This window comes from Electrona antarctica, assembly GCF_951216825.1.
Source record: "Electrona antarctica genome assembly, chromosome: 18".
Taxonomy (NCBI): domain Eukaryota; kingdom Metazoa; phylum Chordata; class Actinopteri; order Myctophiformes; family Myctophidae; genus Electrona; species Electrona antarctica.
In genome coordinates this window covers 9,980,084-9,993,793 of record NC_136799.1, presented here as the reverse complement: position 1 = coordinate 9,993,793, position 13,710 = coordinate 9,980,084, and the positions used below count along the sequence as shown (strand labels likewise).

At 46.9% G+C, this 13,710-nt stretch overlaps 1 protein-coding gene across 1 annotated transcript in view; it reads right to left on the bottom strand.

The window, feature by feature from the left end:
- Nucleotides 1-232: 232 nt before the first annotated feature.
- Nucleotides 233-13,710, bottom strand: part of rbks (ribokinase) — a 49,743-nt gene continuing 36,265 nt past the window's right edge. The window contains 2 exon segments of the mRNA XM_079527410.1: nt 233-589; nt 13,431-13,619. Of these exon segments, the coding sequence (XP_079383536.1) occupies nt 416-589; nt 13,431-13,619 (363 nt within the window). The 3' untranslated portion in view covers nt 233-415.

The following is a 13,710-nucleotide window of genomic DNA, read 5'->3' as shown; positions in this document are numbered from 1 at the left end:
GTTTTTCCTAGGCGTTTATCCAGCAAAATAGCATATTGTCGCTGTCGTTCACAGGCCTTATATCTCCATTATGTTATGTTTGTATGTGTTTTCATATTATAAATTAATGCCGATTTTATACTTATACCGTGTGACAGTTTGACACACCAGTAGCAGAAATAACCAATCTTCAAGCGCACGTGTTACATCGTGATTCATTATGAGCTCGTACTCTACGTAGCTCTGGACATTTTCGCCTTTAATAATAGGAACAATGATGATCCATGAAACAAGACGAAGAGAAGGGTTGTGCAACAGTAGGGTGTGTTTAGAATCAGAATCAGAAGACAATGTTGAATGTTATGACATTCTTTCCAGTTTTTCCAGGTCCTGTGCTTTTTTTCCTCCTATCTCAGTTTTCCGTTCCTGTGGTTATTTAGAACAGATCTTTTGGCAGTTCCGTCTTGTTGTAAAACGATGTCTGAGTGCCGGCTTTCTGGACGCTGAATCCTGCCACCCGATTGGCTCTCCTGGCCATCTCCTCCAGCTGCATTGTGGGATAACGGGCCATGTAGAACGCCAACGCTCCAATAAAGCTGTCCCCGGCTCCCTGAGAAGAAACAGACATTATGACAACCCTGTGGTCAGGGACGTGCAGAGGATGTTAAGAGGGGCAGGGGCTGAAATTCCCTAAAAGGGCACTTTTAGGGAAGGGGCTTTGGCCTAACAGCGCGTTGCGTGTTCGAGTCCCGTTCATGACGACCTTTGCTGCATGTCTCTCCCCTTCTCTCTCTCTCCCTCTTTCCTGTCTGTCTTTGCTTGATGCTGTCAAAGGCAGAACCCCCCCCCCCCCCCCCCATCCCATCAAAAGGGCACTTTTGGCCAAAGATATCGAAAAATAGCTTATCTACAAACTATCAGGTATTTTCAGGGCGGGACCCCCGCACTCTTGAGCTACTGAAGATGCGGCGTACTATACAGAGGACCGATCTCAACACAAAATGTTCGGTTCAGAAGAGTTCGGAAAGAGGCAATTCTCCTGAGTTGCATTTCATTCACCATAGTAAAAATGCTGCATTCATGGACTGGAGAGGCCGGTTTTATCCCATTTTGGGCGGGAACCCCTTTTGGTGTTTTAAACATTATGTTATAATTTAGCTATTCTACAAGCAGATCTACAAGCTCAGATCTACAAGCTCATAGCGCGCCACCGAGTGGCGCGCTACGAGCTTGTAGGTCTGCTATTTTTGAAAAATCGTGAAAATATTTATTTCAGAAAACTGGAGGATTTAGAAGATTTTTTTTAAATTTCGAGGTCAGGCCTAAATGGGTTATTTTTACAGACGGGTACAAGGGCAGCAGGGGCTCATGCCCCCTTTGATGTCTGTGTGTGCACGTGCCTGCTTGTGGAGAAATGATGTTGTGTAAAACGTTCCACTGAGCGCCATGGAGGAGGAACCGCGTCACTTTCTCCTCTAGTGAGAGTGGGTACAAGGTCACTCACCACTCATGACGGGCTGCCATGAAAAGTGCTCGTTAAGGGCAATAAGTCCTAAGATCATTGGTGTCAACTAAAGTGCAATGCGGGGGGCTGGAAAAAAAACGTCTGGGAACTTCTACTCCACTACATCTCAGAGGAAAATATTGTACTTTGTACTTACTAGTTACTTTATAGATTTTCTGTTTTTATTTCTTTTTATAAATCAAACTTTCATCCCTATATATATTTCGGCCATGTAGATCGGCTATTTTCAAAAGACTTTTATACATTTGAACACTTGTGTGAAATGGGACATTCTGCACAATTAATGAGTACTTTCTACTATTTGGTACTTTAAGTATACATTTTTGACACCAATACTATTGTACATTATTTTATTCAAGTAATTTTTGCATTCAGGAGAATCAGGACTTTTACTTGTATTTCTCCATTGCAGTATTGATACTTTTACTTAATTAAAAAAAGAAAAGGAAAAAAAAGTGTAATTTTTCCACCACTGCATAAGATGACCACTGCCAGGGACAGAGATTATGTGACAATGATGATTTGACGACATTTCATTAACTGGGCAGGAAGGGAGACAACTGCAGGATCAGTCATGGCTTGGCTTTAGAGTCGACCTTTCTTGTGACCACCACACTCTGACTTCTGGTGCCACATCCATTCAAAATAACATCATGGAAAACAAAGGTAATGGATCGGACACAGTGCCTTGATGAAGGCTGGGTAGCCGAAACGTCCGTCTCTCGGTCATGTAGAAAATAAATAGGATTGAAATGTAGCCTAAACTCTTGCCACTGTGGTGCGATCCATTACCTTGGCTACCATGTCCTACCCAGGATTCGAACACGGGGTTTCCTGACGTGGAAACGAGACTACCACTCATCCTCATCCAAGAGGGGTTGGTTCCCCTTCACTGTGGCCATTTATGGGATATATTGAGCTTATGGGCTTCAGGCAGTACTGCCTGTCGACCAGTAGGTGTCCTCAGTGTCAGTGATGCACAATGTTCTGAAATAAGAGGGAGAGACGGGCTGTAATTCAATAAGCAGCTGCTGTCAACAGTAGGGGGTGCTATGACAGCAGTCAGTTGTCTTGGTCTATACCAGTATATATACTATCCATGAGGTCTCAGCTAGTCTCAGTGGTTTCTGACTGTTACTGAGGACATTATCAATTCTATTACCAATTAGTGGCCATCAGGTCAATATCATTGGTGGAAGTATTTTGTCAGAGGCTATAAGACATTTTACTTTTACAAACTACTGTGTATGACTTCTGAATGAATGTGTCTGAAATGCAGAAAAGAACATGTGTGTGTGTGTGTGTCTCTTGTTTGAATACATATAAAAAGATGCCATGGATATACCTATTTGAATAGCTGATGAAACTTGACCATTGCTTTGTTTATGTCTGAAATAACTTAGCTCTGAAATAACCACACTTTTACAAAAAAACCTAAGCGCTGTTCAAAGTCAGCTGGACAGCACATGCCAGCGTTGTGAATCAGCCAGCAGCAGCCAGCAGCTTCCAGTGACTCTGGGGTTGCCTATCAGTACCGAGCGAGGGGATAAATCATCATATTCTTCCCCCTTCATCTATTGCTAGTTAAGATGGAATGTGCCATCCTCGCCCTGGGGGGCTTGGCTGAGAAGGGTGGGGGTGGGGGGGGATCACTTATGGGAAAAGGCATAGAAGGAATGTGGCGACACGCTCATGTTTAACCACAAATGGCCCACGCCACTGGTTCTCACAGGCCCGGTCCCATTACTCACCACTTCTGCTCTGTAAAAAGAGTCTGCTGCTGACGCTCAACTCTCCTGCTATGAACACCTCTGAACTGATCTGATCTCACCTCACTCCCCTCCCCCCTCTGTTACCCACCTTTTCAGACTCCATCATGGCCCATAGCACTTATCCTACCCCCTTAGATAGCACTTTTTAGACTTAGATAGCATTTGAAACAGACTTATAGCATGTCATGTAGACAGCACAATAATTGCATTGTATGTAGTCATAGCACATCATAGTACATATGTATAGCATAGTATAGTATATATGTATATTTAATATGTATAGTGTCATTATATAGATATGTTCTAGTTACGTTCTTAGCTTACGCATGTTTCTTGATAAATGCATTTTATATATGTGATGTATTCCCATGCTTTTGTTCTTGCCTAATGTAAGTCGCTCTGGATTAAGAGCGTCTGCTAAATGCCTAAATTGTAAATTGTAAATTTTTATTGCAAATCTTTTTTTTTCACAGCAAAATGTTTTTTTTTAAAACTCATCTCATATTTTCAGATGGGGGTCGGCGGCCAAATACATATCATTTTTGGGGTCCTCCTTGACATGAAATAGTTTGAGATCCACTGACATAGAAACATAGGTTTTCCACAAAACTGTTGAAGAATCCGGTGGAATCTGGTCTCAGGCCTCAATGGGTCAAAGGAGCCCTTTGTCCGTTATAACAGGGGTTCTCAACCCGTGGGTCGCGACCCCTCGGGGGGTCGCCAAATTATTTTAGGGGGTCCCCAAATTATTTTCAAAAAAATAAAAATAAAATTTTTATTTTTAAATTTTATTTTCACTTTTTTTCAAAAATAGCAGACCTACAAGCTCGTAGCGCGCCACTCGGTGGCGCGCTATGAGCTTGTAGATCTGCTATTTTTAAATAGCTAAATTATAACAATGCTTAAAACACCAAAAGGGGTTCCCGCCCAAAATGGTTTAAGGTTATTGTAGCAGTCAATTTATATTGGGGGTCGGGAGGGGGCGGGGCGGGGGTCCCGAGACGTTGCCAAAGCATTTTCGGGGGTCCCCGGCCAAAAACGTTGACAACCCCTGGTCTACAGTATGCTCTCTTGTGTCTCAGAGGTGGGCTGCTGTGAACAGTTCAGAAAGCAAGCATGCCTTCCAATGACATCATCATCATCGGTGGGGATTCCAAGCTAATGGAAACTAGAGCCATTTCTCATCCCGGAAAGTTTACCATGTTGGAACAGAATAGAAGGCATTGCTGATTGAAATGACCACTGATGATGTCATCGGTGGTAACCTCTGCGACGCAGAGTGAGAGAGACATGATATCTTCCATGAGCATTAGTGATTACCAATGAAGAGATGGTTGAAAAGTAAGTGTGCAACAGTCAATTGAACTAATCGATTACAATCGTGTATAAAAATGTAAAAAATATATTTATATTTACATTTCACCTTTTTTCCTTTCAGGATTTGTTTTAAATAATGAAAATAGCAGATCTACAAGCTCGCAGCTTCTGTTGTTTTTAGTATATTAAATAAAGTAGTATATAATAGGGCTTAATCAGAGCCTAGTTGATTCTAAAACATTTATTTAAAAATGAAATCACACCCGTGTGAAGTGAGGGGCGCTCTTATCATCGTACATCATCATGCATCATCTCATACTGGCCAATCAGAATGCCTGTTGTCACAAATGTACGTCATATTTGGTGGACATTTGACCTAATTTCTCCTTTCATTGTCAATGGCAAATATTGAGACAGGTGGGGACAAAAGCTGTATATAGGAGGGGCTAGCGTCCCTCAATAATGTCCATTATTGATGTTCCCTTTTTTACCTCCTTACATGATTTCCTGTTTTAGTGTATATATTTTTTTGTGTATATTTGTACGTCTCTAAATGTTCTGATGAATTGAAAAGGTTGGACCCTGTTGTAAACAAGTGTAATCCTTTATCAGTGTGTTGTCCAACAGTTTTTTGTATTGAGTTGTACTTGAAATATACTGTAATTCTGCAAACTTGAAATACTATTTAGCTGGGGACCACCTGAAACCCCCCCCAAGGACCACCGGTGGTCCCCGGACCACTGGTTGAGAACCACTGTACCAGGGTGATGGAGTGACCGTGGGCGTGACGCAGAGACAGGGTTAGGTTAGGAGGTTGGAAAGAGTGAGATCAGAGCTGAAGCATCTCTCACGGCCCCGGTGGATTTCCATGTTTAAACCCATGGCGTGTTTATGTCTCCTGTCTGGTCGTTGGGTTGGGCTGCGTTTGGAAACACTGCTCGTGGTGGTGGTTATGCTTATGTTATGCTTTAGCTATTGAAAAATAGCAGATCTACAAGCTCATAGCGCGCCACCGAGTGGCGCGCTACGAGCTTGTAGGTCTGCTATTTTTGAAAAATCGAAGAACGACTATGAGAAACATAGCTTTTTCAGTCCTGTCAGGATGTAGAAGACATTTTTAGAATCTGATCTCAGGTCAAAATGGGTTAAGAAATGTACCACTAAATCACTGACAATGCCGCCGTCAACCTAATGTAAGAGTCAGAGTTAATTGTCTGGTAGTTGGGTTGGGCTGTTATACAGCAAACGTTTGGAAACACTGCTCGTGGTGGTGGTGGTGGTGATGCAGCCGCATTCTGGGCTGGCGTTGGCCCGGTCCCGACTCCCGCGGTCAAAACGGTGACACTTGGACCAGGACTTGACAGACAGCGCAGTGGACTATATAGCAGGGGTAGGCAACCTCAGGCCCGGGTGCCAACATTGGCACAGGGGAGGGTGGTCACTGGCACACTGGCATAAGTGTGTGAGAGAGATCTTTTATTTTAATATTAAGAAGTATTCAAAAAAGTTTAGTCTGTGAAATGAAGTCCCCTCACATCTATATAAATTACACCCTGCACATAATTCTACATTCACTCAAACTCTGGGCTCTGAGTCTGTGTGAAAGAAAATAGGCCACATAAAAAGGTTATGTACAGCCTATGGACAATCAAAATCAGATGGAAATATTAAATTTTTATGTGGTGACAATTAAACTTTGTTGATACGGCACACTGATCATTAAGAAAATGAAAGCACTTCATGTCAAAAAGGTTGCCGACTCCTGGACTATTAGGACAGTCAGTGGTTCTCAAACCGTTTCCATGTCAAGGACTAGCCTGGCATGGCCAGAGACTAGCCTGGCATGGCCAGAGACTAGCCTGGCATGGCCAGAGACTAGCCTGGCATGGCCAGAGAAAGGACTAGCCTGGCATGGCCAGAGAAAGGACTAGCCTGGCATGGCCAGAGAGGACTAGCCTGGCATGGCCAGAGACTAGCCTGGCATGGCCAGAGAAAGGACTAGCCTGGCATGGCCAGAGACTAGCCTGGCATGGCCAGAGAGGACTAGCCTGGCATGGCCAGAGACTAGCCTGGCATGGCCAGAGAAAGGACTAGCCTGGCATGGCCAGAGACTAGCCTGGCATGGCCAGAGACTAGCCTGGCATGGCCAGAGACTAGCCTGGCATGGCCAGAGAGGACTAGCCTGGCATGGCCAGAGACTAGCCTGGCATGGCCAGAGAGGACTAGCCTGGCATGGCCAGAGAGGACTAGCCTGGCATGGCCAGAGAAAGGACTAGCCTGGCATGGCCAGAGACTAGCCTGGCATGGCCAGAGAAAGGACTTGCCTGGCATGGCCAGAGAAAGGACTTGCCTGGCATGGCCAGAGACTAGCCTGGCATGGCCAGAGAAAGGACTTGCCTGGCATGGCCAGAGACTAGCCTGGCATGGCCAGAGAAAGGACTAGCCTGGCATGGCCAGAGAAAGGACTTGCCTGGCATGGCCAGAGACTAGCCTGGCATGGCCAGAGAGGACTAGCCTGGCATGGACAGAGAGGACTAGCCTGGCATGGCCAGAGAAAGGACTAGCCTGGCATGGCCAGAGAAAGGACTTGCCTGGCATGGCCAGAGACTAGCCTGGCATGGCCAGAGAAAGGACTTGCCTGGCATGGCCAGAGAAAGGACTAGCCTGGCATGGCCAGAGAAAGGACTAGCCTGGCATGGCCAGAGAAAGGCTATTGTTTTTTCTTCTTTTTTTTTGCACAGGCAGATTTGTCTGGCTTCCACATCGCTAGTCAAGGACTCCCAAAATATGTATTTGGCGCAAATCCACATCTGAAACTGTTTAGTGCCAGGGATCCCCAGAAGAGAAGATTTTTTTTTAATAGCAGATGCACAAGCTCGAGCTCAATTATATATATATAATTTATACATAAAATATGGATAACATGGTTAAATTGACTGTGATGCTGTATTAACACATTTTGCTGGGGACCCCCTGGAACCCCCCAAAGGACCCCCGAGGGTCCCTGGACGCCAGTTTGAGAACCACTGCTGTAGGATATATTCTCCCACGCAGAAACCAGTGGCCACAACCCATCAAAGCTGCAGTCATTAACTTTTTTAAAATAGAGAATAAAATGGTTACGGTACTTTATGTTACTTTTTAGTAGTCTGGTCTCCATGCTCTTCAATTGAGGACTGTGGTTGACAAGCTTATTGTTTAACCCATTTTGGGGCGGGAACCCCTTTTGGTGTTAGCATTATGTTATGCTTTAGCTATTGAAAAATAGCAGATCTACAAGCTCATAGCGCGCCACCGAGTGGCGCACTACGAGCTTGTAGGTCTGCTATTTTTGAAAAATCGAAGAACGACAGAAAACTTTCCCACAAACTTTACCACCAGAAATGTACCACTAAATCACTGACAATGCCACCGTCAACCGTTTAATTACCGTTAATGTAAGAGTCAGAGTTAATTTCTTCATTTCAAATAATTATTCTATGCCCTTGGAGAGGACACTCTGCATTCATAAAAGCGCTTGAACCACCAAACAATGCAAGAGCCTTCTAAAGCTCCGGGGTCGTGGCACTGGGGGTAGTCATCGCCCCGACGCTTCCTTGAGCTGCAAACAAGACACTGGCAACGTGACGGTATCGGAACTACAGCGAATGAAGCTCAATGAAGCTGACAAGCGCTGCCCCCCCTCCGCTCGGCTCGGCTGTGGTCGCCCTCGACACGGTTTGGTGAAGGTTAGATGTGGAGGCCTGTCAATCAAACGACAGAAGTGCTCGCCGCGGATGAGCTGTGACGCTCATCGCGCCGGTCGCCTCGGCTCCGACCAGCGCCCCTTCTTGACCTCTGTGTGCCGTTTCTACGCCCGCGCTCTCCCATGTTCCATTTCTACGCCCGCGCTATCCCATGTTCCTGCAAGGAGCTCAGCGCTTCTGAAGTTTCTCCTTGGAACTTACATACGTGTATGTATTTATGTATGTATGTATGTGTGTGTGTGTGTGTGTGTGTGTGTGTGTGTGTGTGTGTGTGTGTGTGTGTGTGTGTGTGTGTGTGTGTGTGTGTGCACACATACGGTATATGTAAGTTATTTGTAGGTTTCAGTAGTTTTTAGTATTTAGAAAAGCACTAAGTCTGATCTCTATCTATCTATCTATCTCTCTACTGTATCTATCTATCTATCTATCTATCTATCTATCATCTATCTATCTATAATTATATATATAACTATATATATATATATATATATATTCCGCACCAGTAGGCTAGTTAAATGATCTATCAGTCTTCTTTCTATCAGTCTAGGAGGGCATGATTCTTTTTTCCTTTCTAATGGAAATCACGCAAATTGATTAGAAACGGACAAACTGGAAACGTGCTCTTTATGGAGGCTGAACAAAGCTGAACCAAATCAATCCACCATACCAACACCTTCTGAGATGGGGACACTATCTTTTATTACAGTACATCATCCTCCAATAAACTCTCATCTGGGCCTGACATCATGTCTTGTATATTGCTCCAGATATATCTTTGTTCTCCACCCATGGGGCCTCTTGTGATGGTGCACCCACACTGCTGTAACAGTGTTCTCCACCCATGGGGCCTCTTGTGATGGTGCACCCACACTGCTGTGACAGACAGAGCAGCGGTTAACCTCGGAGGCCTTGGGCCTTTCTTTGTCAATGAAAGACACCCTGGGGGAGAGCAAGGCACAGCGATGACTCAATACAGTATGCATGGCACGCACGCACGCACGCACGCACGCACGCACGCACATCCGGAAAGACTGGCAGCGCAGTAGGGGAGCTCTGCTCTGAAATAACAGGGGAGGATGATCAAAAGCATGGTTAATTGAAACGATTTAGGGCCGGGGCACTGACGGGTGATTTGTATTAGATGTGCGCTGGTGTTGGCGTGCCGAAAATAGCCGATCTACAAGCTCACGACGTTGCTATTTTTGGTGCGCAACCAAGTATAAATCAAGCATTTACATATACACTGAACACATCTTTGATCCATCAATCATGCTCCGTTTCAGCTTCTGTCGCTCGCTCCCCCGAGGCACATGAGGCACTGATAAACGCATCGTGGCTCGGTGCACTGGCCAAGTGCACAGCAGTGCCAGCGAGTCCATTTTTACACTCATCAGATTTAAATCGACACTGGTCTAGAATTGACTTATTTTTTGTAGACGACGCTAAACAGCGGGGTTGCATACGTCCACCGTCGCTCCCGACATCCATGTCAGGTTACAACTAACAGGTGGCAGGTTAAAACTAACCTGTGGCTCCCGACATGTGGCAGGTTAAAACTAACAGGTGGCAGGTTAAAAACTAACCTGTGGCTCCCGACATGTGGCAGGTTAAAACTAACAGGTGGCAGGTTAAAACTAACCTGTGGCTCCCGACATGCGTGGCAGGTTAAAACTAACCTGTGGCTCCCGCCATGCGTGGCAGGTTAAAACTAACCTGTGGCTCCCGACATGTGTGGCAGGTTAAAACTCACCCGTGGCTCACGACATGCGTGGCAGGTTTTTGGGTAGAGTGTCGGGACTAATGCCTGTCAGACTGTTAGTATACCGACCAAACACATGCACCCTAAACATGAGCTGATGTTGCATGTGTGATCAATTAGGTGTCAGTGGAAGGGAATGGGCCGCGGGGGGGGGGGGGGGGGGGGGGGGGGGGGGGCTGTGACGTCACACGTTGACCTCAGGTCTGCAGAGGTGAGGAATGCTCTTTGGGGGTATTCCCCTACCGTTGGTTTTTTACTGGAAGACGGCGTGCAAGCAGTCCCTCTTATCTGTCTCCACGCATAAAGACTGAAGGCTGGGAATGATTTGTCCATCCAGACAGACCCCACCGTACAGATGTACCCCCCCCCCCCCCCCCCCCACACCCCCACCACACACACACACACACACACACACACTGCACGCACGCACGCACGCGTGTGCACGCACGCACACAAATCACAAATAATACACATCCACAGTTCCACACACAGTCGACCTCCCGGAGCAGTGGAAACCTGGGGCCACCCAAGTCCCAACAGGGCTCAAGGCACAGTGTGTGTGTGTGTGTGTGCGTGCACACGCGTGCATGCATGTGCCCATGAGTGTGTGCCGTAGCCGCGTCCAACTGGCCACACGTAAACAGCTTCTGCTCTGATCTGGGCAAGGAATTATGCCTGCACTCAATTTAGGAGAAAGGGGAAACAAACAGACAGGGAAGGGGGGGGTAGCGGGTAGATCAGCCCGCAGTAGATCAGCACATTTACTTTGTTATTAAGCCAGCGTTGCAGGCCGACACTGACTCAGCCCGCAACTGTGTTTTTGGGAAAGGGGGTCATGGGTTTAATCTGCAACAATCAGGAATGTTGAGGATGAAGGACATGCATGTCTTTGATGGTGTGAAGACAGCCATAATCACCGGGTGTATATCGCTACTAACATCCATAACGTTGTTTTGAACTGTTCAAAGTCCTCCTGGTGACCACCGGCCAGGGGCCGTCCGGGTGGCACGGGGTGAGGGGGGGTTCCTTGCCCACCACCACGAAAACGATGGGGTCGAATCCTCTGCATCTATCTGGGACAGATGCACCAACAATAGATCTTCGCCTAACAATACGCTTGGTAACGTCTAAATTCAGAGTAGTTGCTATAGGACAGGGCTAACAAACCTACGCCTACTGCTTTCGAAACCAATCCTGTCACTGGCCCAAGATGAAGGATCATCCTAAAGACATTGCATTGGTGCTGCAATACAATAGATTGGCTCACCAGATGTATCGGTAGGTGAGGAGATCTCAGATAATTTGGCAGCACAAGACTATAGACAACACCATCCCTACGAAACCAACCAGTAGGGCTCAACAGTGACAAGAGACTACACTGCAAAGGGGAATTGGGAATTGGCAAAACGACTAAAGTGGGAAAAAGTACAAATAATAGAAAAAAATAACAGGAAAAAGTCATCCTAGTAATCTGACGAGTGGGTACAAATAACCAAAACGTATCCAAATGACGTCAGACTAGGTTGAACATCGAACCCGCGCGTGCTCGCTCAACGGGGTGTCGTGCCATCATCATCATCCAACTGCGCGGGACGGGGAGTCAGTGGGACAAGAGAGAAAACCGCAGGTGACTCACTGTGTTGATACCGAGGCAAAATCCTGCCTCCATTTGCAGTCCAAAACTAGCCAAAGTGGCCCACACAGAACCACGTCATCATCACAACAGCATCACAGCAAGTGAAACCTGTCACTGACACGCTTGAGGCCAAACAGTTGTCTAAATGCACTACTGAAGTACACGCACTGAAAAAACTAGCAAATCACAACTGCCTGCGAGGCATCTGGTTATGAGCAGAAAGAAGAAGAAAAAAAACACACGAATCACCGCCCTGATAACAATCTGTTTTCTTTCTGCATTTAAGAAGAAGAAGCGAGAGAGAGAGAGAGGGAAAAAAAGGTTTACTGGAAGAAGGATTAGGGTGTCCAGAAGAGTTAAACACTCCAGAATTTATGGGGCCATCAAAGAACAGGAGGGGTAGAGTGTGTGTGTGTGTGTGTGTGTGTGTGTGTGTGTGTGTGTGTGTGTTCGCGTGCGACGCCGTGCGTGTTAGGGGATCGGAGGGGGGGAAGGGGAGGTGAACATGCAGCAGGCGCGACCGCAGAACGGCTGTACAGCTTTCTGCTGACTGGTGCAGGCCTGAGAGGTGAGTCATGAGACGGGGAGGGTGGTGTAGGTGCGGTGGGGGGGGGGGGGGAGGGGGGGTGGTTGCAACTTCTCCCAGCGGCAAACAGGAGACAGAGACGTGAGGGTTGGGGGTTTAAAACACTTTTAAAACAAAAAAAAACGAGTGCTTCCTTGAAATACTGATGTACACACACAACACCCACCACACCACATGGTTCCTCTTTCAGACTAACTGCCTGCTAACGCGGTCGTTTCACTCCAATCGCTTCTTTTTTAAACTTCACAAGGCTGGACGACGTGGGGTTTATGATAGCTACGCAACGGGTTTACTGCTAAGAGCCGAGACTCGGGAGGCTTTTAACCTCTGCTTGTTTGTCGCAGTGTGTCAGACTATAAACTATGCTCTGTGATTAACAGCTACTGTCTACAGTATAGCTATGATATCATACACAGAGGGAAGTCCAATTGAATGCTTAAGCAAATTAATTGAACTTGAACAGACACGTTTTGCGGATTACACGGACAGCTGTAATACCGCTGGGTGACCTAAAGTGGCACTGTTGAGTAGCGTGGCCGTGTGTGTCTATGTCTAATCCACACACACACACACACACACACACACACACACACCAAGGCCCGACCACCGAGAGGAAACATTGAAGCGACATGGACATGGTGGCCGAAAGTGGTATTGCAGCTTCGAGCGGCACTATGCATGGCTCTATGGGCCATATAGGTGGACGGACGCGCGCTATGCTCCATACGTGAACGCACGCTATGCTACTGTATGAACGGCCCAGCGCGTTCACGTATGGCCCAATACCAATCCCAGAATGCACTCTGTTCCAATCCGGAAGAACGCCTCATGCGCGCGGTGAGCAACTCAATAAGTGGATGAGAGGAGAAATCCGGTGACGTCTCTATCCGTCTATGACACACACACACACACACACACACACACACACACACACACACACACACACACACACACACACACATACACCAAGGCCCGACCACCGAGAGGAAACATTGAAGCGACATGGACATGGTGGCCGAAAGTGGTATTGCAGCTTCGAGCGGCACTATGCATGTCTCTATCCGTCTATAACTCTATGACACACACACACACACACACACACACACACACCGTGGTGTCCAGCGGTGTGACCGGTGTTGTGGGGATGTGATGCGCGGCGGCCTCCTGTGCCTTGAGCACCACGCAGCCCTGGTGACCCAGGGTGACGATCACAGAGCCGCAGCCTCGCCTCAGCAGCTCCTGACCCGCCTGGCGGCCGTCCTCCACGCTGGACACCTGGAGCCCTGTGAGGAGCTCCGCCTGCATGGACGCAGAGTCAAAGCAAACACATTAAAAACACATTTAGACCTGATCCATTCTACAAAACGTCGTCTAAATCCTGACAGTTTTC